Source organism: Triticum aestivum, chromosome 6D, assembly GCF_018294505.1.
Source record: "Triticum aestivum cultivar Chinese Spring chromosome 6D, IWGSC CS RefSeq v2.1, whole genome shotgun sequence".
NCBI classification, from domain to species: domain Eukaryota; kingdom Viridiplantae; phylum Streptophyta; class Magnoliopsida; order Poales; family Poaceae; genus Triticum; species Triticum aestivum.
In genome coordinates this window covers 193,693,379-193,715,213 of record NC_057811.1, presented here as the reverse complement: position 1 = coordinate 193,715,213, position 21,835 = coordinate 193,693,379, and the positions used below count along the sequence as shown (strand labels likewise).

The following is a 21,835-nucleotide window of genomic DNA, read 5'->3' as shown; positions in this document are numbered from 1 at the left end:
ACATGAAGTTCAGACTTGTTGACAACATCATATAGCATCGCCGAGCCATGGGCATGGAGGAGAGTGGCCACTCCACAGTGACAACATCTGTAATTGGAGCAGGCTCTACAAATCCCCCATGTCTGTTGTAACAATGCAAGTCGACCATCTGAAATGCCTTGTATTCTTTGATCATCTCCCGAACTATGGAATCATTGGTTAGTTCAGCCATGGTCATCCTGCCACCTATGTTCCACCTCAACCACCCACTTAGCTCATCCCCGTCCTGCACCTTGACTTTAATATCCTCCAATAACTTCAGTTGAACCTATTCGTGCCACTAAACTTCCACATGATCCTGCACTTGGCATCACCCTGCTTCGATAGTAGAAAAAATCATTTTGGCCTAACCCGTGTTGCACCAATTGTTCCTTCAGATTTTCAATAGTGATTGAGTCTTCCAGCCATGGCTCAGGTGCTGGTTGACGGAAGATGCTTTATGCACAATGAACCTAACCATCCACAGCTTATCGATCTGCAGCAGACAATATAAACAGTTAATCAACTTTTGCATTCAGATCATGGACCCACAAACTCGCAGAAGAGATTCGTGATTCATCTCAGCACACACAAAAACTTGCCCTGGAGGCAGATAGGCAGATCGGAAAAGGGCCCAAACAGATATTCTGAAACACTAGGGTCATGGACTCGTACCTACTAACAGAATTCATCATTCATCTCATCACACAATAAACACTTGCTCTGGTGGCAGATCGGAGGGGGGACGTCACCAGTGATACTTGTAACACAAGGAGTTGACGGCGTCAGAGAAGACAAATACCTGCTTGCAACTCCTATGGCCAGAGGGCTTGGCGACCTCCTTCATGATAAGGAATGGTGACATCCTTCCAGACTCGAGCGATGGTGGGCTAGCTCGCTCCATGCGAGCCCAACCAACAGGGTGACACCATATGTTCACATGATATTTTGTCCTAATACTCCCTCTGTTCCTAAATATAAGTCTTTTTAAATATTTCAATATGAACTATATATATATATATATATACGCATTTTAGTGTAGATTCAGTGAGTAGGGTGTTTCGATGCCCAGGCTCATTTGGATTTTTTTGAATTTTTCTAGTATTTATTTTGATTTTTTTCGTCAATGCGGGTGCAGATGAGCTCGGGTGCAGAGATGGATTTTCAAGATTCAGTCATTTTCTTCCGTATTTAGTCTTTATTGAAATCTCTTAAAAGACTTATATTTAGGAACGGAGGGAGTATGTATTAGTGTTTTTTCTAATATGGATTAGGGAGACAAGAGTATGTTTTAGTGTTTTTTTCTAATATGGATTAGGGAGACAAACTATTTTTGAATATGGTCGGCCACTCCATATATCTAGCGAACGGCCAACTTGGTCTTCCAAAATTGTTGACCTATCCTTTCTTTGGCAGATCAAGAACCAAATTATTTTGGAACTGAAATTTCGGTTCAGCTATTAGTTTTAACTGAACAGAACTGAAGTACACTGACAGCACAACAACAGTTTTAACTAAGCATCCCATCTTTTATTCCACTTCCAATTGGGAGCAAACGGGGTCCACTGCCCTAGCAGGCACCAACTCTCTTTAGTCTTTACATTGCAAGGTTAGGTACAAAATAAGCCTGAAACTGAAAATCGCCGTACGTGCATCACCATCCATGGATGGAACAGAGGGGAGTTTGACGCGATTCGCATCAGCCTCGGTTCTGTACAGTCCTGGATCAAGTCGACTTGTCGATCCTCCCAATGGTGTTCTGTCTTGCGTTCCGTAGGATGGTTTTATCTGCGGTGATGAAGAAGCCAGCGATACAGGCTGTCCAATAAAAACAAGGATATTGTTTTAGTAAACTCCCAATTTTGTGTTGCATGAGCATGGCAAACAAGAATGATCATCTTTCTGAGCAACAGATGAAGCAATAGGCATGATCCTTGAACAAATGGCTATGATCGATCTGAAGTACGATAGCAACTTCTATTGTGTGAAGCCCTGCCAGCAACTTGATACTAATCTCATCGGGATAGCCAAATCATTCAGTGCGAATAAACAGACATAATCGCATAAATCCAGCAAAACATGTGGAGTTTGCAATGATTCCAAATTTGCACCTTAAACGAAGGAATAATTAGTAGAAGCAAAAATCCAGTACCAGATATTGTTCAAGAACTCACTAGTTGAATTAAGATTTAAGCGGCGGCCCTTGTGTAAATTATTAACCTCTAGGCAGATAACGAAAAATGTTGCATCTACTGTCAATTCTGAGTAGGAAAAAATTGCACTGGATCTTGGTCCAGACTACAGCAATAGGCTGGGCATTCGGTTAGACTGAACGATCAGTGTGGTTCTTCAGTGGTGTCAGAGGCGTGGGTCTCATCTCTTAGTCCATCAGGGATAACTAGCAAATATGCCCGATGCAAAGGGATAAAAGGTAACTCGGCACCCTCGTACTAAAAGAATATACTGCGTGCAAGGCACAAGAATTAGTCTCTGCAGGTGTGGCAGAGATAAAAGAACCTACAAGAGTTCTCGAGCGCAAACGTTCATTGATTTGCCTTCCAGCGAGATGTGCTCTTGCACCATCAGGTTGCCCTACGCAGAGTCAATGCATTTCTTAATATTTAGGCTTACATGGAAATTGTTGATCTGGTCACGCCTAAGATCCTGCTTTTTCCCTGCTAATCTCTCTCTCCATACAGATATGGCCATTGGCCAAAGTGTGTTTCCTCGGTCGGAAGTTCCAGTAACAGACCTATTTTTTCAGTCCCTCCAGAAAATGTTGTTACCGTTTGGAAAAAATTGGATGAAAAGAATAAAGATGGTTGCATTGATTTGATTATGTGAACGCAGAGAAGAGAATAATATATGTAGATACGATGCCAATTTAACGTACCGAGAACTAAAAACGCAATCAGGTCCAGGTCGTGCTACTGTTCGTGTTGATCGATTACCACTCAGAAAATGGCGGCTGCCTTCCTCCGCAACCATCTCCTGGCCTTGGCAGAGCGGCGCCTCTGCTTTACGCCAGCACATACATGCTGCTCGCCACCTCCTTCTTCCTCCGCGCCGATGACACTTACGTCATTGTGGATTCTTCTATGGATCACCGTTGTGGGACCCCTGATCCTGTCTTTCGTGCACCAGTCTGGAGCTGGCCACTCTGCTCTGCTCCCTCGGCCTACGGTCATCAGGCAAAGAGTCTCACACACTGCAGCTGCCCATTGGCGCGAAAGGCAGCGGGACCGTCAAGTTTTACAAGCTGGCACACGCCCTGCTGATGGCCCACACGCCGCTCCTCGTTGACTAGGTGCAGCTGCTCAAGGTCTTTCATGCCTTCGACCACGACAACAAAGGCTACATCTCCGCCCGCCAAGCTCGCGTGCTCCATGGTGAGGCTGGGCCAGCCGCTCATGTTTGATGTTTGATCACGTTTGATGTTTGATGTGCTCAGGACCATGACGCGTATCGGGACAGGTTGGGGGACACCTTGGTGGCCAGCCGTACCCAGTGCATCGTCAGCAGCAGTGACGGGCACAGCAGGTCTCGAGCTCACCGCCCCGCTTTGCTCCCTCAGCCTGCGGTCGATGAACAACGAGTCTCGCGCGCTGCTGCTGGCCATCGACGACAACACCGAGAACTGCGACACCTTGATGCGGGACGCAGCCGCGGACTTCCTGCATGGGTCAAGCAGACGAGGAAGAAAGAATAGGGGTCATGTGTCAGCGAAGGCAGAGAGGAAGAGTCTGTCTCAGCTCGGAGTACTGTGTGACGACGGACGAAAAAAGAGGAGCATCGAGCGGGTGCCCACCTAACACGAGAACAACGGGGAGGCATAAGGCTGGCGGCAGTGGGGAAGCCAAGCTTCAATAGGAACTTGCGATTTCCTAAGGCTGGGAGCGTCAGGCGACTACCCTCGCCACGCGAGAACGACGAGGAGTCACGACACGAGAATGACAGGGAGTCGCGACGCATGGTTTCTCAGTGCAGTGGCGTGGGCGTTCGGACGAGACGAGCTAAGAAGACTCGGACCTTATTTTTCACTTGCGGGTGGCATTGGGGTAAATTTTGGCAGCTCTAGGGGCAATTGCAATGACGTATGGAAAAACAGGACAAATCAATCCTGCCTTTAATATTATTAAGTGTGAGATTAGTAAGGATGTCTTTTTGTTAGGGAAGTGACTGGTTCAGCTAGAAAGATAAAGATATCGTCTCTGTTAGGGAACTCGAAATTCTATTCTTTAGGCATCAATCGAGTCTTCCCTAAAGGGACACCATGTGCCACACAAGGATTATGGAATAGATGAAAATGAAATAGTAAAGATCTAATCCCCGCCCCCAACCTTCTCTCTCTGTCATCCCCAACACTATGGTCGGCCAACCTTCGCACCTCGGAGCCCCACTGTGTCATGTTCATCGGTCTTAGGACCAGTATCAATCCTAGCACGTGACACTTGGTATCAGACATACCGGTCCTCGGCGCATCCCACCACCGACCTCCAAGGCCTCCCTTCCATAGATTGTCAAGCTCCTAGACAAGAAGCTTCCTGTGCAGAAGAAGGAATTTGAGGCAGATATTGAAGAACCCAAGGAGCAAGCAGCAGCCAACAGGTTGTCATTATATGCCTGGAGAAAGGGCAGCTCTAGTCAGACCTTCAACAAGGACAAGCACAACCGCCACTGCAGCCCCTCCTCTGATCTAGTAGACCACGACCACGCCTACGCCTACGAAAGCAGGAAAATCGGCATCTAATACAAGCCGATGAGTGCGACCTACAACAGCAGCGGAGCCGTATCATTAAAGTTGTATCTTCAGAGGCGAGCTGCCACGTGCCCAGACAAAGCTCACCTAACTACCTGCCCACTCAACACCTAATCGACAAGTGACAACCTGATCGATGAGGTGGAGCGGTGGCAAGGTAGTGGGATTCTTGCCGGGCTCGGAGCTTGTCGGGTTCTTCCCGAGAAGGATCTTCCCGGGTCCTCGAGCCGTATCTTCAGTATTTCTGATCTCTAGCTCGGAGATCTCCTTTGTATGCTTGTAATCTGATCTTGAGTTTTAGCTTTAGTTATCCTCCGGCAAGCCTTGCCATCGGGAAGGCTACTACTGCCTGTGCATAAGTCTGGGGTATTAAAAACCTAATTCTTAATACACCGACAGGAGCCCCCGGGCCTGGGCCACACACGCATGCGAGGCGTCGTTGGGCTAGGCCCAAACAATGCATAGGCACGCGTGCAGAGAATAACTGCTACAATCTATCATAATCTTTTTTACTGCGCCTCCCACCACACGCATTAAATGCAAAACGTGGGAGAGGTGGATGAAAACGGCTGCTGCGGTAATGCGCCTGCAAAAGCACATCCACGTCGGATCGTAAAGAGCCAGCCCCGCTTCTTCACCGTAAAAAGGAATCCGCAGGGGCTCCTCAATTCCTTCCCTCTTTCCAATCTAGCAGTTGCCACCGTCTTCTTCCTTACGCCCTCAGAACAAAGCACTCTGCATCCATCCACCGCTCCACACTCCCACTCCTCCTCAATCCTTACTTCCAGAACCGCCATGGCGCTGAAAGCGAGCAAGGACAAGGTGGAGAAGATCCTCAGCACGGACGCGGAGGCCTTGGCGGAAGCGCGGAAGCAGCACGTCGTCTTCGACCTAGTTCTGGACAAGAGTGATCTTGTTGAACAGTACGCCTACATGTGGGGGAGAGAGACGAGGGCTCACTCCGCCCCGCATGTTCTTCCTGGCTCCACCAAGAGCAACACGATCAAATATCGCTTCTTTGTTGCTTATTTCTACTCCGGGCTCTGTCCCCCTTTTTCTGATTTCTTCAACGACATCATGCATACATATGGCTTCCATCTGCTTGATTTCACACCAAATGCAATCACTTGCATGTTGGTTTTTGCACATCTTTGCGAAAATTTTGCTCAGGTGATTCCAAACACTGCACTCTTCCGCCACTATTTCATTCCCCTGGCTCCATCACTTGGATTACTAGGGCTGGGACCAAGGATATATATCTTGAAGGAGCAGGACATAAGAAATGGGAAGAATGGCGGGGCGAGTGGTGCTGGATCAAGGACGATGATTTCCCCCATTTTTGTTGCCCCGGCAGACCAAACCAGTTCGCGGCAAAGATTGGAGCGGCCATGACAAGGATGACCAGAAGCTCACGATCGCCATCACCAGGATCCACTGTCTCAGTTTCGCCAAGCTCACCATTGAAGCAGTTGGTGCAGACTTCCTTCGCCGCCGAATCGCGCCTCTGCAGAACAGGAAACAACCGGCTTGGGAATACAAGAATGTTGCGGATGTCATGAGGCTGCACCCCGGATTGAACAACAATTTGACGGTCCTGCAGCACAATGCTCTATGCCACGCGCTGTTTAGGTCAGGCAGCAAGACCAAATTGCCGGCAAGCGTCGTCCCTTGTGCAACAACTCGGCCTTGACCGCAATCATTGCGATGATGCCATAGTGCAATGCACATGGAGTTGTTGGAGGCGTGCAGGAATTCTTTGATACCCTTTTGGAGAGAGTTGTCAGAGAAGAAACAGATCTCATCCGCGACACCCCCGACGAGGAGGTCGCCTATATTGCGAGCAGAGCAGAGAAAGCTCAGCTCGCCGCGGCAGCCGGTGTCTTTGGTCATTTGGCGGCCGAAACTGGCGGAGAAGAAGTATGGATGCCTGAAGATCTTGTTGACGAAGATGTGGTTGCCGGTGAGCAGGGCGATGAAGTTGCCGGGAGTTCCACTGGCAAGGGGACAACCGAAGAGCAAGAACACGAAGAGCCCCCTTTTCCGCCAAGCAACGCATCATCCGCAAGACTGCTTCTAATGACCCAGTACGTCCATCATCTTGAGGTGGTAAAACTGCCGACAAGGGACCAGCCGGCAAGACTTTGCAGCGACAGGGAGCTCAATAGCAACATGCGCGGCACACAAGACAGACCGCCGCGTCAACAGCTGGAGCATTAAGGTCGTCGAGTGCAATCACGCCAGCAACCGAAGCCGGAAGATCATCTCAATCTGCCGCTGCTGCCAAGCGCACAAGAACTCCCACTCCTAGCACAACCACTGGAGCAGATGTCGATTTTGACGTTTCTGTTTTCAACGAAGGCGAAGCAGAGTAAGAGTTCTTGTTATCCCCTTTAAATCTTGACTTGTTGATCTGACTTGTCTTGACTTGATTTATGCAGAGACGCAAAAACCTTGGCGCAAAGGCGGGCGAAGACCTCGACGGGCGACGAGCCCCCGGCAAGTACCATGGCAGGTCCAGAGACCATCGTCATCATTCCCGGGCCCAATCCTCGACGTAGTCCCCTGTCCAGCCCCCAACGTGAGTCCATCACTCATTTCCCGCTGGCAAGCCTTGGCGTGGAGATCTTCACTGCTGACATCAGCGAGCTTGTAGGAGAAGAGCGGCGCCAAGAAGGCCAACCTGAAGTCACCCTTGATATGCCGTCCTCCTCAGCCACACTACTCGAAGATGACTCTTCGGCAAGGGCCTCACCTGATGAGCCCGTCTGCGAGGAGCCGGCAAGCAAGGATGCCGAAAGCCACGCAACGGCAATCGATGTTGTCGGAAGGGAAGAAGTTACCCCTCAACAGACTCACACAGGTAATCCACTTGCTTTTGAGCATTCATTTTTCTTTCATTGATTTTGTTTTCTTGAACTTGGCTTTGAATCTGATTTGCCTTTCTCCTTCATCTTAGATCCACCTCCAACCAATGACATGAATGTTGATGTTGATGTTGAGGGGATCGCCAAGGATGCTGTTGCAGAGGCTGGCAGGATTGCCGCCGACGAGACCGCCAAGAGAGTTGATGGGGAAGCCGGCAACGAATCCACGGGGGGCACTGACGGCATTCCTGCCGCAGGAGCGCTTGGCACTGACCCAAACGCGAAGGCATCAGTTGCCGGCAAAGCAGTTGTCGGGGATGATCCCTCCACATCTAAAGAGGCCCCCAGCAAGCAAGCATCTCAAGGTTGGCGACAACTTATACGTCTGCATCCCGGGAACGGCCAACATTGGAGCGCCAATTGAAGGAGAGGATTTTGATGATGTTATTGCTGCTGCTGGACTGAGGATCGTTGACCAACCACTTATAGGCAGTAGCAAGTCGAAAGAAGAGCTCCTCCAAGCCATGAACAGCAATTTCCAACAACTTCAAGCACTTTTCCACAACCGGTCTGACAGTCTGGACTCGAGGGTGGCAACTGTAGGAGCAGCGGAAACAGGGTTCCTTAAGCACGTTGAAGAGGAGCAAACTGAGTATGCTGAATCTCTCCAAGAGCTGAGTGCCCAACGAGAGCAACTGGCCAAAGAATGGGAAAAGTTTTTGCTGGAGAAATCTGATGCTGAGAAAGCACAAGAGGCGGCTGCGCAGAGAATGTCAGCAGAAGAAGGCAAGCTGAACGAGCGTAGGGCTGAGTTCAACTCTCATGAGGAAGACCTTGCCGCTCGCGCAGTGGCTCCCAAGCTCCGCGGCAAGGATGAAGAGATTGAAAATCTTGTTGCGCGGCGAAGCAGGAGCTGGAGCTGAAGTATAAAGAACTTGCAGCCCGGTCTGTGGACCACGCCAACAAGCTCAAGGAGGCCATCGATGCTGCCAAAGCCGCAGAGGCCGCCAAGAGTGAGTTGGTGGAGAAGGTGAAGAAGCAGGAGGCAGACCTTGAGGACTTCAGCAAGCAAATCTCAACCTTTCAGGCAGAAAGGGAGAAAATGCTTCGTGATCTGGCGAAGATGGAGGCCACCATATCCAGCAAGGACAAGGACCTCACTGCCGCCAACAACTCCATAAAAGACTTGCAGCTGACTGTGGCGAGACACGAGAAGAACTTGGAGGAGAGCAGAGCTCGCGAGAAGAGCTTGCTCAAGGATCTTCAAAAAGAGGACTTGCTCATCAGCGCCGCCGCCACATATAACGACTATGAAAAGAGTGTGACACTCTGGACCGAGCGGCTTGTCAGTGCAGCTGAGAAGCTTACTACACAGCTAGCCATCATGGGTCTTTAGAACTTCAGGTACTCCGCCAACGAGAATGTGAGCACCAGCGCCAGGTTAACCCTGTTCTTCGAATGTGTTGTTGACGCCATCAAGCATAATGAGACCCGTAAAACTCTGTCAAACCCTTCTCCGAAAGGTGCTCGTCAAGGTTGGTTACTGGAATCCTGGCATTGACTTCTCCAATGTTCTCGCAAGCCTGCCGGAGGATGCTGACACCAAGGCCATTGAAGAAGCCATCCAGCCCATCGTTGACAAGGTAAGCCAGGTGAAGAGGGTTGACGGCCAGCGTAGGGACTAGTCGCCACGCCTCGCCTTGTCTTGCCGCCAACAGTCATGTAAAAGACAATATTTCTCTTAAGTTAGAACTGCAGCAAGTTATCTGATGTAATATAAACTATCTGTGTTTGATGAATATGTGTTGTTTCCCCTTGTTCGATTCCGTTTTTGCATGGTATGTTTCCTACGCTTTTGGAAACTTGTCGGTGCGCACACTTGCCGCGAGCGCATGAGGAACGGATCCTCAGCAGCTTGCTAGAAATGTCGCCGCCGGCAAGGTCTCTTGGCGGTCTCAGCGCAGCTGCTTAGATTGTTGAGCGGACTCGAAACAAAATAAGAGCGCAGCTAATCCCGACAAGGTTCCCTCGGGTGCAGGTTTTCCATACAAAAACCAAAAACGTTCAAGAAAGCTAGCTCTATAATAAAGAAAATTGTTTGAAAGTTTTTCAACTTAGCTTCTCCCTTTGCTGTACTTCTTGTCGTGGAATAATAAGTTGAACGTCACTTGTTGGTGTCCATACTATCACTCCCCCCGGCAAACATGCACGTGAGGGAACCTTCTGTCCTTGTGAGAAAAGAAAGAAGAGAAAATAACGATATGGAACCTTGACAGTTCGTTAATTATCCATACAAGGCAAGCATATCACAACATCACAGAGAGACACATAATTAAACATGTGAATTGAAGAGTTGTGAACCACTTAGCTTTATTTCAGTATGCACAGGATCTGCGTCTGGCTTTGTACAAAGATTTACATGCTTCGCCAGCAAACTTGTACAAAAGGTGGTTGCCGGGTGGCCCGGCAACCCGCATCTTACGGGTAGAACCTGCGAAGATGCTCAATATTCCATGAGTTATGCACTAGAGTGCCATCTTCGGTCTCTAGGCGGACTGCGCCACGCCTAGTGACTCGTACCACCCGGTAAGGGCCTACCCACTTCGGCGTCAACTTGTTTGAATTCTTGGCGAACTGAACTCGCCGAAGAACAAGGTCGGCTTCCTCAAGGCTCCGGGCGTTAACCTTGCAGCTATGATAGTGGCGCAAAGCTTGTTCATAACGTGCAGCACGTACAGCAGCCTGGAGACGATCTTCCTCAAGGAGCGTGGCATCATCTTGACGCAGCTGCTCTTGCTCAAGCTCATCATAAGCGAGCACTCGAGGTGACCCGTACATAAGTTCCGTGGGGAGCACTGCTTCTGCCCCATAGACTAGGGAGAAAGGTGTTTGGCCAGTGGCTCGATTTGGTGTCGTCCTAATTGACCAAAGAATCGCCGGCAACTCATCAATCCAGCGTCTTCCACAATCGTGCAGCTTGTCAAAAGTTCTCGTCGTAAGCCCACACAGCACTTCAGCATTTGCTCTTTCCGCCTGGCCGTTGCTCCTTGGGTGAGCAACTGATGCAAAACATATCTTGTTGCCAAGGTCGTCAAGGTACTGCATGAAGGTGCGGCTCGTGAACTGTGTGTTGTTGTCGGTGATGACCCTGTTGGGCACTCCAAAACGGAAAACTAGTCCTTTGAAGAACTTCACGGCTGACTGTGTTGTCACCTTCCTCACCGGCTCCACTTCTGACCACTTTGTGAACTTGCCGATTGCAACGTACAAGTACTCAAAGCCCCCGACAGCGCATGGGAAGGGGCCCAGTATATCAAGCCCCCAAACCAAGAAGGGCCAGGAGAGAGGGATCGTTTGAAGAGCTTGGGTCGGCTGATATGATTGCTTTGAATGAAACTGGCATGCTTCACACTTGGTTACTACCTCAGTTGCATCCTGAAAAGCAGCGGGCCAAAAGAAACCTTGCCGGAAAGCTTTGCCGACAAGGGCCCTTGATCCTATGTGTGAGCCATATATTCCCCATGTATCTCCACCAACAGCTTCTGTCCATCTTCTCGATAAATACACTTCAATTTCATCCCATTTGGTCTCTTTCTGTATAGGTCGTTGCCGAGAAACTGATACATACTAGACTGAAGGGCTACTCTTTCAGCTTCTTCTTGATCTTCAGGAAGTTCTCCAATCTAAAGGAATTCGACAATCTGTTGTGCCCATGCCGGAGCCTGCGATACGACGACAAGGACTAAATGCATTTCTTCTACTGCAGGAGCGCTTGTCTCGGCAAGAACTTGGTTCCTTGCCGGCGCCTGCTGCTTACCGGCAACCTTGTCATTGTCTCCGGCAACCTCCTTGTCGGCAGCTTCTGGGAGCTCAGCAGGAAAGTACTTGTTGGAGTTCAACTTTCTTCTTTTGTTCTGCCCAACTGATGGTGTTACGGATGGCTGAGTCAAGTGGAGCACAAAAGTTCCTGGTTCCACAGGTAGCTTCAGTGCGGCACGCTTTGATAGATCATCTGCAATGTTGTTCTCTGCACGAGGAATGTGCTCTGTTGCAATCCGTCAAAGTGCTCTTCCAATTTTCTCACTTCATCAACATATGCTTCCATTAGTGGACTCTGATAATCTTTGTTGACTTCCTTCACAACCAACTGCGAGTCGCCTCTGATAATGAGCTTTCTGATTTCAAGGTCTGCCGCAATCCTGAGACCGGCAAGCAGTCCTTCATACTCAGCAGTGTTGTTTGTCGCCTTCTCCCTAAGGAAGTGCATCTGAATCACATACTTGAGGTGCTCTCCGGTGGGTGCGACAAGCAGCACTCCAGCGTCGGCGCCTTGCAGCGAGAAGGCCCCATCAAAGTACATAATCCAGTCTTGATTTGTTTCCTTGCCGGGGAGAGATGTTTCTGAAATTTCTTCGTCTGGCGTTGGCGTCCACTCTGCAATGAACTTCGCTAAGGCTCTGCTCTGAGTTGTTGAAGTGCTTTCAAACTTGAGAAGAAAGCTTGACAATTCCAACGCCCACTCAACAATCCTGCCTGTTGCATCTGGATTTCTCAAAATCCTTTGCATCGGGAAGCAAGTGACGGCGGTGATTTGGTGTGCTTGAAAGTAGTGGCGCAGCTTCCTTGAGGCCATAAGAAGACCAAAAAGCAATTTCTACACGCCAGCGTATCTTGATCTAGCCCCCTGGAGAAGGGAACTGGCAAAATAGACTAGGCGCTGCACCAACTTCTTCTGCGCAACTTGTTCTGATCCATCTACTTGCTCTGCACTTGACTTGTCGGCAACAAGACTTGCCGGAGAAGATTCCGGCTTGTCACTTGATGGGCCTGCATCTGCTACTTCTTCGCCTTCAGGTTCCCTCTCCGCCACCAGTGAAGCACTGACCACTTGATTCGTTGCCGCCAAGTATAACAGCATCGGTTCTTGCGGTCTTGGTGCAACCAGTGTTGGCGCAGAAGAGAGGTACTTCTTCAAGTCTTAAAGCGCTGCCTCCGCTTCCGGAGTCCATTTCATTGGACCTGCCTTTTAAGGATTTTGAAAAATGGCAAGGCGCGCTCAGCAGACTTGGAGATGAACCTGCTTAGTACAGCAATGCAACCGGCAAGGCGACGCACATCCTTGACGCGCTTCGATGCTTCAATCTGCTCAATCACTTTGATCTTGATTGGCTGTAATTCGACGCCGAGAAACAAAGAACCCGAGAAGCTTGCCGCATGGAACAGCAAACACACACTTCTCGGGGTTGAGCTTCAGATTGATCTTGCGTAGATTAAAACGTCTCTTCTAAATCTTGTATCAGTGTTGTCTTGTCCTTGGTTTTAACCACTATGTCATCCATATATGCTTCCACATTTCTGTGCAGCTGAGGTTCAAAACCAATTGGACTGCTCTTGCAAATGTTGAACCAGTACTTTTCAATCCGAAAGGCATATGTATGAAGCAGTACATGCCACATGGAGTAATAAATGCGGTCTTCTCTTCATCTTCTTTTGACATGAAAATCTGGTGATACCCGGAGTAGGCATCAAGAAGAAACGATAGCAAGTCACATCCAGCAATGGAGTCAACAATTTGGTCGATGCGCGGCAAGGGAAATGGGTCTTTCCGGCAAGCTTTATTGACATCTGTTTAGTCAATGCAAAGACGCCACTTGCCATTCGCCTTGCGCACAACAACTGAATTGGCCAACCACGTAGAATGGAGTACACCTCTGACCAAACCTGCCGCTTCCAACTTCTTTATTTCTTCGGCAATAAACCGTTCCCGTTCCAAAGCTTGCTTCCGCACCTTCTGCTTGACGGGCCGCGCATGAGGGCAAACGGCAAGGTGGTGCTCAATTACCTCCCTGAGAACATCAGGGATGTCAGATGGTTGCCATGCAAACACATCGACATTCACCCACATGAAGACAACGAGCGCGCTTTCCTATTTGTCGTCAAGGGTGGAACTTATGGTGAAAGTTCTCCCCGTGTCGTCCTCCTTGCGGGCACCTTCTTGGTCTCTGGTGGAGCAGCCTTGTTCTTCTTCGACGGGAGCACAGCACTCCAAAGAGGCACACTTGCCGAAGTCGGTAGTCTTGTCGGTCTTCTTCCTCTTCTTCCCCCGGGAGCTTGGTCGGCAGGAGCAAGTGCCTTGGCGGCAGATGCTGCAACTTCTTCCCGGTAAAGTTGTTTAGCGCAAACCAGCGCATCCTTCTTGTCAGAATGGATGGTGATGACGCTCATCGGCCCTAGCATCTTCAACGTGTTGTATGCATAGTGGGATGCTGCCGTGAATTTTGCCAGGGCCGGGCGGCCAAGGATCCCATTATATGGCAATGGAATCTTGACGACGTCGAAGACAATCATCTCTATCCTGTAGTTGAGTTCGCTGCCAAATGTCACCGACAGAGTTATCTTGCCCTTTGGCTGGTTCCTTCCTGGATTGATCCCTTGGAACGTGCCAGTCTTCTTCATCAGATCATCATCAGAAATCTGTAGCTTCTTGATCACATCAGGTGAAATCAAGTTGAGACCGGCCCCACCATCAACCAACACTTTTGTCACTTTGAGGTTGTGGATTGTTGGTAAAAACAGCAAGCACCCGACCGCAGTTGTGCAATCAGGGTGATCCTCAGCGTCAAAAATGATGGGCGTGTTGGACCATCTCAATGGCTACTGGGCATCAACTGTTGGTTCTGCCACATTGACTTCACGCGCCGACTTCTTGAGTTGGCGGTGAGAGGAGTGCAAAGATGCACCTCCGTCAATGCACATTGCTTCTATGGCTTTCTGGAACTCCTGTTCACTGGACTCGTCTTCATCCTCTTCGTCCTCGTCATCGTCATCCTCTTTCTTGTCTCGACCTCTAGCAAGCTTCTCCCTTTGCTGCTTGGTCTTGCCGCGGCGACCTCCTCGGCCACCACGTTTCTTGCCGGACCCACTTGCACCGTCAGCCTTCTCCTTATCTCCCTACTCATACTCAGCCTTCTACTTCTCGGCAAGCTGCTCAACTTGCCGGCAGTCTTGAAGGTCGTGGCTCTTTGTGCGGTGGATCTTGCAATACCGCCTGCCGAAGCCCCCGGTCTGGTCAGCAGCCGCCAAGGCTTGGCACGAGGCGCACCCGGCAACCTCTTTGCCGGAGCTCTCATCCTTAGCCTTCTTGTCGGGGCCACTGTTGCTAGATCCCTCTATGGCGAGCACAACTTTACCCTTGTGATTCCTGTTGCGCTTGCGGTTCTTCTTCTTCGGGGCAGTGGCAGCATCATCGTCTTTTGAATCAGACCCTAGCCAACCTCCTCCCCAGGAAGTCTCCTTCCTTCCTCAGCCCGTGCACACTTGTCAGCCAGACCATAGAGCTCAGCGACGTCCCCCACCTTGTTCATGGCCATCTCTTCCTACATCTTGCAGTTTCTCACGTCTTGTCGGAACACGGCAATGATTGCTACGGGGTGGACATCGGGAATGTTGCGTTGTACACGACTGAATCTCTGTATGTACTTGTGGAGCGACTCACCTTTCTACGGTATCAACTGCAGATCAGTTTCTTGGCCTGGAACTTTGCGGAGCCCCAGCAACTTGCATCGCAATGGTGTAAATGCTTAGGAACTTGTAAATGCTTAGGAACTCTGACGGGTGTGTCTTGCCGTCATACTTCTCCACCTCTAGCTTGAAGTTCCGGGAACTAGGCCACTAGACTTGCCGCAACTCACGGGTGAACGCTGGACAACCGACCTCGTAAGGTAGGCCGCCATTGTTCCCCGGTGCAAGCCCATCTACAGCAGACCCTGCACGCCTATCAAATTGACGGCGCGCTTCCTGTCGCCATTTGATGGTAGTACGGGCATCTCCGCGCCGTTCTTGGAGAACTTGGCGCTGGTCACGGTGAACTCGCGGATCGAACGACGCCATGGACACGTCATCATGGACGTCGACCCGCTGGCTCTGCCGCTGAGGTAGTTGCTGTCGTGGAGGGGATTGCACCGTGGTTGCTCCACCTCCAGTCCTCTCTCCGGCAGCACGCACCGGAGCGGTGGGCTGCTGCTGTGAAGGTCCCGCCCGCTGCGGTTTGTCATTGATGGTAAAGCCAACAAGACTCTAGATGGTGGTTCTCCACTCCTCCATCTTCTCCGCAGCAGGAGCACGCGCCAGTGCTTCTTCTGGCGTGGAGAGCATGGAAAGGCGCGAGGAACGAGAGGTGTTCTTGCTTCCAACTGATCTGGAAGCAGCCTCGTCTCGAACCTGGACATTGGCATGTTGTCGCCAGTGTGCTGGCCTGCATGTTGGCCTTGCGTATCTTGAGGATGATCCGCAGGGCCCTTGCCGTGGGGACGCTCGGAGCCGACGAAGCCGTGGCGCTGTCCGTTGCGCGCGGCCTGAGATGGCCGCGGTGTAGGCGTCTTGAAGTGCGCCCTGTTGTCCCTGGAGTTCGCCGCACCACCCGCAGGCGGCACGGCCCCGTCCTTGGACCTGGTGGCGTGTGTGTCGTTGTTCTGGTTGCGGACGATGCCGCTCGCCTGGCTGTGATCGCCAGAACGCCGCGGAGGTTGATCTTGGCCTCCGCCTCCGCCACTCGCGCCGCCGCCTGTGTCGTTGCCTGTCTGCGAAGACAGTGAAGAATCTGACGCGCTAACTGCTAATTCTGGTTCGCACAAGCAATCCTCCTACCTGGCGCGCCATAGATGCCGTGCGTATGACCATCTATGGGATCATGGTGATCCCTTTGCGGTTCGACTGGAGAGATTGACAAGCACAAAGAGCAGAATTAGCAAAAAATGCACAAGGTATACCCAAGTTCGGGCCACTGTGAAGCGTAAAACCCTACTCCTGCTTTGTATATTGGATATGTATATGTCCAGTTACAAAGAGCGCACGTCCAGCAAGGTGCTTAGGAAATGCCACTATGCGTGCAAATGGACAGGATTTCGACCTTTGTCAAGGTAGCCATGGGCCTCCTTTTATAGACTAAGGGGTCACCACACTGGCAAAATGGTAAATAAACACTGTAAATAGTGGCTACAGTGCCAAATACCTAACTCTGCCAGGTTAGGACAAACGCATTAAATGCACCGTGAGGTGTCTTGTGGATGGAGCTCCCCGGCAAGATTGGTCTCTCCTTCTGTGTCGTTCGCCCATCTACCTTCTATTTCCTTAGACACATCATTTGGACGGGTGTCATTAAAGTTGTATCTTCAAAGGTGAGCTGCCACGTGCCCAGACAAAGCTCACCTAACTACCTACCCACTCGACACCTAATCGACAAGTGACAACCTGATCGAGGCGGAGCAGTGGCAAGGTGGTGGTATTCTTGCCGGGCTCGGAGCTTGCCAGGCTTGAATCTTGTCGGGTTCTCCCCGGCAAGGATCTTTCCGGGTCCTCGAGCCATATCTTCGGTATTTCTGATCTCTGGCTCGGAGATCTCCTTTGTATATTTGTAATCTGATCTTGAGTTTTAGCTTTAGTTATCCTCCGGCAAACCTTGCCGTCGGGACTCGGGAAGGCTACTACTGCATGTGCATAAGTCTAGGGTATCAAAGACCCAATTCTTAATATACCGACAGGTACTGCTGCACGAATACAGGAGCCAAACATCTTCGACCCCACGTATGTCATGCCCGAAGGACTCGGGGAACGATGGGACTTGTTGATGCGACAGTCGTTGTTGTCGGCGATGGCGGTGAGGTTGTCTCCCTCCAGGTTGTGACAGACTTGGCATCTTGTCTCGAGTCTTGCACATCATGGTCCGTGTTGATTTACAAATGGGTGGCCAGCTAGTTCTGGATGCGTAGATGACTTTTCTTGTGCTATAAGATGGTGACCCGCCCAAATCTTCTAGGAAGACTCAAGTCATGGGCCTGGCCTACCCCATGGTTATTTGGCCCTATTCGTCCTCCTTGACTATACTCGGGTGTTCCTCCTTGACTTTAATCGGGTGTTCCTCCTTGACTATACTCAGGTGTTCCTCCTTACATCGTCAAGGTGCATCCAAGGTGCTTGACGACGGCAACTGCGCCCCCACATGCACAACCCTTGATCTCTCTCTCCTCCAGAATCGACGGCGTCCACAAATAGGTCCTCGGGCACCTCAGCCTCGACGCCTTACGGTGCAGTCTCTTTGGACTTCTCGGTGGAAAAAGATGATGGAGAGGAGCTGCTTTTGGGGTAGTTCTAGGAGCGATGGCTGTAGCAGCTGAGGGGATTAGGTAGGGGAATTTGATGGTATCACCGAGGATGGCTGGGAATGATAGATCAAGGTTCAAGGCCAAGGCCAAGTGGACCAATGACAATATATGTCGTGCAAAAGCCATTGAAGCCGAGGTGGGTTCACTCCTACTTGAGCTCCCTATGCATTTGGATGAGGCATGGCTACTACCTCAAGAGTGGAACCTTGCGTTTGATTAGGTATGACGATGACCACCACAGAGAAGTGAGGAAGGATTGCAAAGTCCATGAGGAGGAGCAAAGAGAAGAAGCTGGAGCCCAAAGATCCAAGACTGGAAAAGCCTCTGGACACCCCGAGGCCCTGGCCACCAGGAGAAATTCTCTGGATACCTCAGTCCCCGGCCTCCAAACCCCCAGGTCCACGACCCCCTGCCGACCAACTTTCTAGATACTAGGTCCACAGGTTCCATAACCCCCGGGTCCCCGTGTCCACAGTGCACCCTGTGGCCCTGGTCTTGTCGGTGTGCAAATGATGGGAAATGTTCCTTGTACCCTCCCTTCTCTCTTCCCTATTACCTATATTATTCTGTACCTCCTTTTTCTAGGGTTAGCTAAGCATAGAGTAAAACTTGAGGGAGCTTTGCTCAATCTATATCCTCTTAGTAGGATCAAGGCTTCCTCATTGGGGAAGAATCCTATGGATTTCAAAACCTCAACATCTTAGAAGTTGGAAGAACTATCTCTCAAGACCTCCAACACTGCTAGAGATTTGGAGAAGAACTAGTTTACCTTTGCGTCTTCTGTTGTTCTTGGATCTAAGATGCACCTCTTAGATTGACTTGCGTTTTGAGGAGTAATTGGAGTGGATCTTGTCCTTTGAATGATTTTCATCTTGGTTTCCCTTTTTTCGCCCTTGATTCTTGTGTTGCTTCTCAAATCGACCTCCAATTCGTGAAGATCGAGCCACCCTAGTGGCTGGCCCGGTATCAGGGCAGCTGCATCGTTCTGTACCAAGGAGAGAGAGTAGTGTACGGGAGAGAGCCAGAGAAGATGACTTAGAATGGTCTTGACCAGGCCTAGTACCACTAATGTGCAATTGACGATCGCTCTCCTAAGATTCCAATTCCCAATACATGTACATTAAAAAAATCTTGCCTTGGTTGAATTGGTATTGCAACCTAGTTCAATACCTGGGGTAGAATATCTACATCAAAACAAAGCCTAACTAATTTTGGTTCACCAAAGGTGATGACCAAATCAGGTAACGAGATGTTCGGTTTTGGTCATGGTTCTTTGGTTTGGGACTCCGGTTCTCGGTTAATATGCCCACTATATAAGGTGGTATGCTCAGAAAATGCATACCATTATTTCACCCATCTTACTCCTCACGGGTTAGCACAAGATAATGACAGTAGCCAACGGATTTTCTTTACAAAAGTAAAACCTTCACAAATTAAAGAGTTAAATCCAATATCTCACCTTTTGTTAGTACTAGTAAATGTGTGGCAATGCACGTTGATATTAGGCTGTATATTTATTACATGGGGATATTAGGTAGGATATTATTTGCGCGTCAATTATGTGATTAGCGCTGATGTTTATATTTGGTATGATATTGGTTGCATGTTAAAAATGTTGAGCGCTCACCATTGAAGCAATCTAGATCGTTGGATTGACCTGATTTGATGGCCGAGATTAGTTGGATCTGCCGCTTGGGTCTTTTTATATTGGTATAAATATAGATATGCGTGTGTAAAAGAGTCAACCATGAAAGAATTGCAGAATGTTTTTTGCTGGACGTGAATGTTATGTTTTACATCAACATGATGAGCCACTCTAACAGGATATGTAAAGTTAATCCAATCTAGACTAGATAATTATACACACACACACAGGAAACGGCAGTAAAATGATAAACTGGAACACATAATCTGCACCCCGAAGCTGCCAAAGTGCATGAGATTGGTCAAAAAAATGAACAAAGGAAAGTGTATGTCAATCATAGAGAACCGGTGCATTGAAAATTATTGAAGACTAGCATTGTTTGTGAAAACAGGGCCAGGTGCATAAGAAGATATATGGCCATGCACATAACTGAATAAGGGGACAATATGATATTGTTGTATGCAAAATAAGGTCTATATGATGTTGCCAGTGCATGAAAGTAGACTACAGCCAGAACTACACTAGCTCGGCAAAGACAGTTTTGAGTAGCATAGTACCTGCCGATATGATGAGTGCTTGTGCGGTGTAGTTCAGATTATGCTTAGCCCAAGGAAGGACACGGCAAGCAACCAACTGCACAAAATTAAATTTAACAGAAGTCAGAATATATGCAAGTATGCACACAAGAATTCAGCACACAAATACGCACCGTGGGAACCGCGACCACAGTACCAGCAATGGCGGCGTTCTTCCCTCCCAACAAGACAGCCTCTGCAACAAGATAACGCAAGAAACAAACATAAGAGGGAGAAAGCACAAAATCACCAGCATTGTCTACGTGCCACTGTATATCAACTACACAAGCGAATTGTGCTGAGAGTTGGGACATTAGATGACGGAAGGCATGCAACTACACAATCCTGGCAGCCACGAGCACAGAGAAACCAAGACAGGTTAACCCATGGGCAGATTAGAACACTATCGAGGAATCATCTTCCGCTTCCCACACTGAGAGCAGAAATCACGCATCAGGGATCCAGGCAGACACGAGACCCCATGTCCACCTACCATAGCGCAAGAACAAGAATCTATCCATCCCGTTGGACCAAACAACCGCGTTCCGCCTTGGTTTCCCGATGGATCTGCGATGGTGTGGCCCGGCGGGGGAACTGAGAGAGGAAGAGCGAGAGGGTCTTTGGGGTACCTCGGACGGCAGCGCTGGATTCCTCCTCCTTGGGGGATCGGGCTAAGAAATTCCTGGCGGCCATGGCTCCTCGCTCCGCTCTGTTTCTTCTCCCTGGCGGCTCCTTTCCCCTATAGCTGTCTTCCGATTGAAGGAAACGGTGACCCGAGTTGCCTTGTTTCCGCTGTTGGTGCGGCCCGACTTTGCGAGCTGGAAGGTCGGGCACGGAGCTCAATATGCAAAGAAAGATAGTACAAGTTTTTTTCGTAGTAATATGTTTCTTATTCATATCATAAAGATTGGATCATAAAGATTGGAATACAAGTCATGTAAAAATCGACATGACAAAACTGAAAAGACAGTAAAATATCCCTGTGCTTGACACCAATACCCGTCACCTGCCTCCGGCACCACCATAGCAGCCACCGAAAGCAAAAATGATGGATCACCTTCTCACTCGAGCTCAACACGGCTCCATCGCTGATATGCACCTCTGGGAACCTCCAAGGTGGCTCACCAAAAACGAAACCATTATCGTTGAACGAATCAGACTGGGACAACACCCTAGACACATCATCGAACTCCAGATCTGGCACCCCCACATGACTAAGACATCTGAGGAGGAAACCATACCTGTCATCCACGAACCATGAGCCCAGCACACGCTCCGTCTTCCAGATGCCGTCGATGCATACCACAATCTACATCCGCTCCTCGACTACCTCCCAAGTCTGTGCCGACGTTGGAGCAGACGTCGTCACAACGGCGGAGTCCGAGGACACATGTCCACTACAAGGATGTTGCAGCCACGACATCCCCGCTTGAACAGACTGGTTCCCAGATCCTTCACCGACAATAGAGACGATCGCCTCGCCGGAGAAGAATACGGAGTTTCTTTATGGGACAATTGCATTTTTACCCCTAGTTGGTTCCTATCCACGGGTTTTGCCCTTAATTTTCGAGCTTGCTCAGTTTTGCCCTTACTTTTTTCGTCGAGGTCCCTCAAATGCCCTTTGACCGTTTGACCAAAACTTTGAAAATTCATAACCAATTCATATGAACTCAGAAAAATATAAATAAGATATCAAAATGTTCAGATAAACATTACTTTTGTGTTATCATTTGCATTCAGGACAAAAGCACCCTTTAAACTACCTGAGGTAATTAATGTTATTAACATTATTAAAAATAAAAAGGTATAAACAA

General features: G+C 49.4%; 1 protein-coding gene across 2 annotated transcripts; it reads right to left on the bottom strand.

Moving 5' to 3' along the window:
* Positions 1-1,526: 1,526 nt before the first annotated feature.
* On the bottom strand, positions 1,527-20,859 carry LOC123144434 (early nodulin-93). Of its 2 annotated transcripts, XM_044563573.1 has the most exons (5): positions 20,651-20,859; positions 20,156-20,217; positions 20,004-20,079; positions 18,571-18,786; positions 1,527-1,836 (listed from the first exon to the last, which is right to left on the bottom strand). In XM_044563573.1, exons 1-4 carry the CDS (start codon positions 20,712-20,714, stop codon positions 18,611-18,613), a joined length of 378 nt encoding a protein of 125 aa, XP_044419508.1. In that variant the 5' UTR covers positions 20,715-20,859; the 3' UTR covers positions 1,527-1,836; positions 18,571-18,610. The 2 variants fall into 2 exon arrangements, with proteins under 2 accessions (XP_044419508.1, XP_044419509.1); XM_044563574.1 differs by lacking the exon at positions 18,571-18,786.
* Between the last annotated feature and the right edge of the window lie 976 nt (positions 20,860-21,835).

Coding starts and splice junctions, on each gene's coding strand:
- LOC123144434 (XM_044563573.1), bottom strand. CDS start 20,714: ATGGCCGCCAGGAATTTCTTAGCCCGATCCCCCAAGGAGGAGGAATCC. Junction 20,080..20,155: donor CTGTGGTCGCGGTTCCCACG/GTGCGTATTTGT, acceptor AATTTTGTGCAG/TTGGTTGCTTGCCGTGTCCT. Junction 18,787..20,003: donor AGCACTCATCATATCGGCAG/GTACTATGCTAC, acceptor TCCTTGGTACAG/AACGATGCAGCTGCCCTGAT.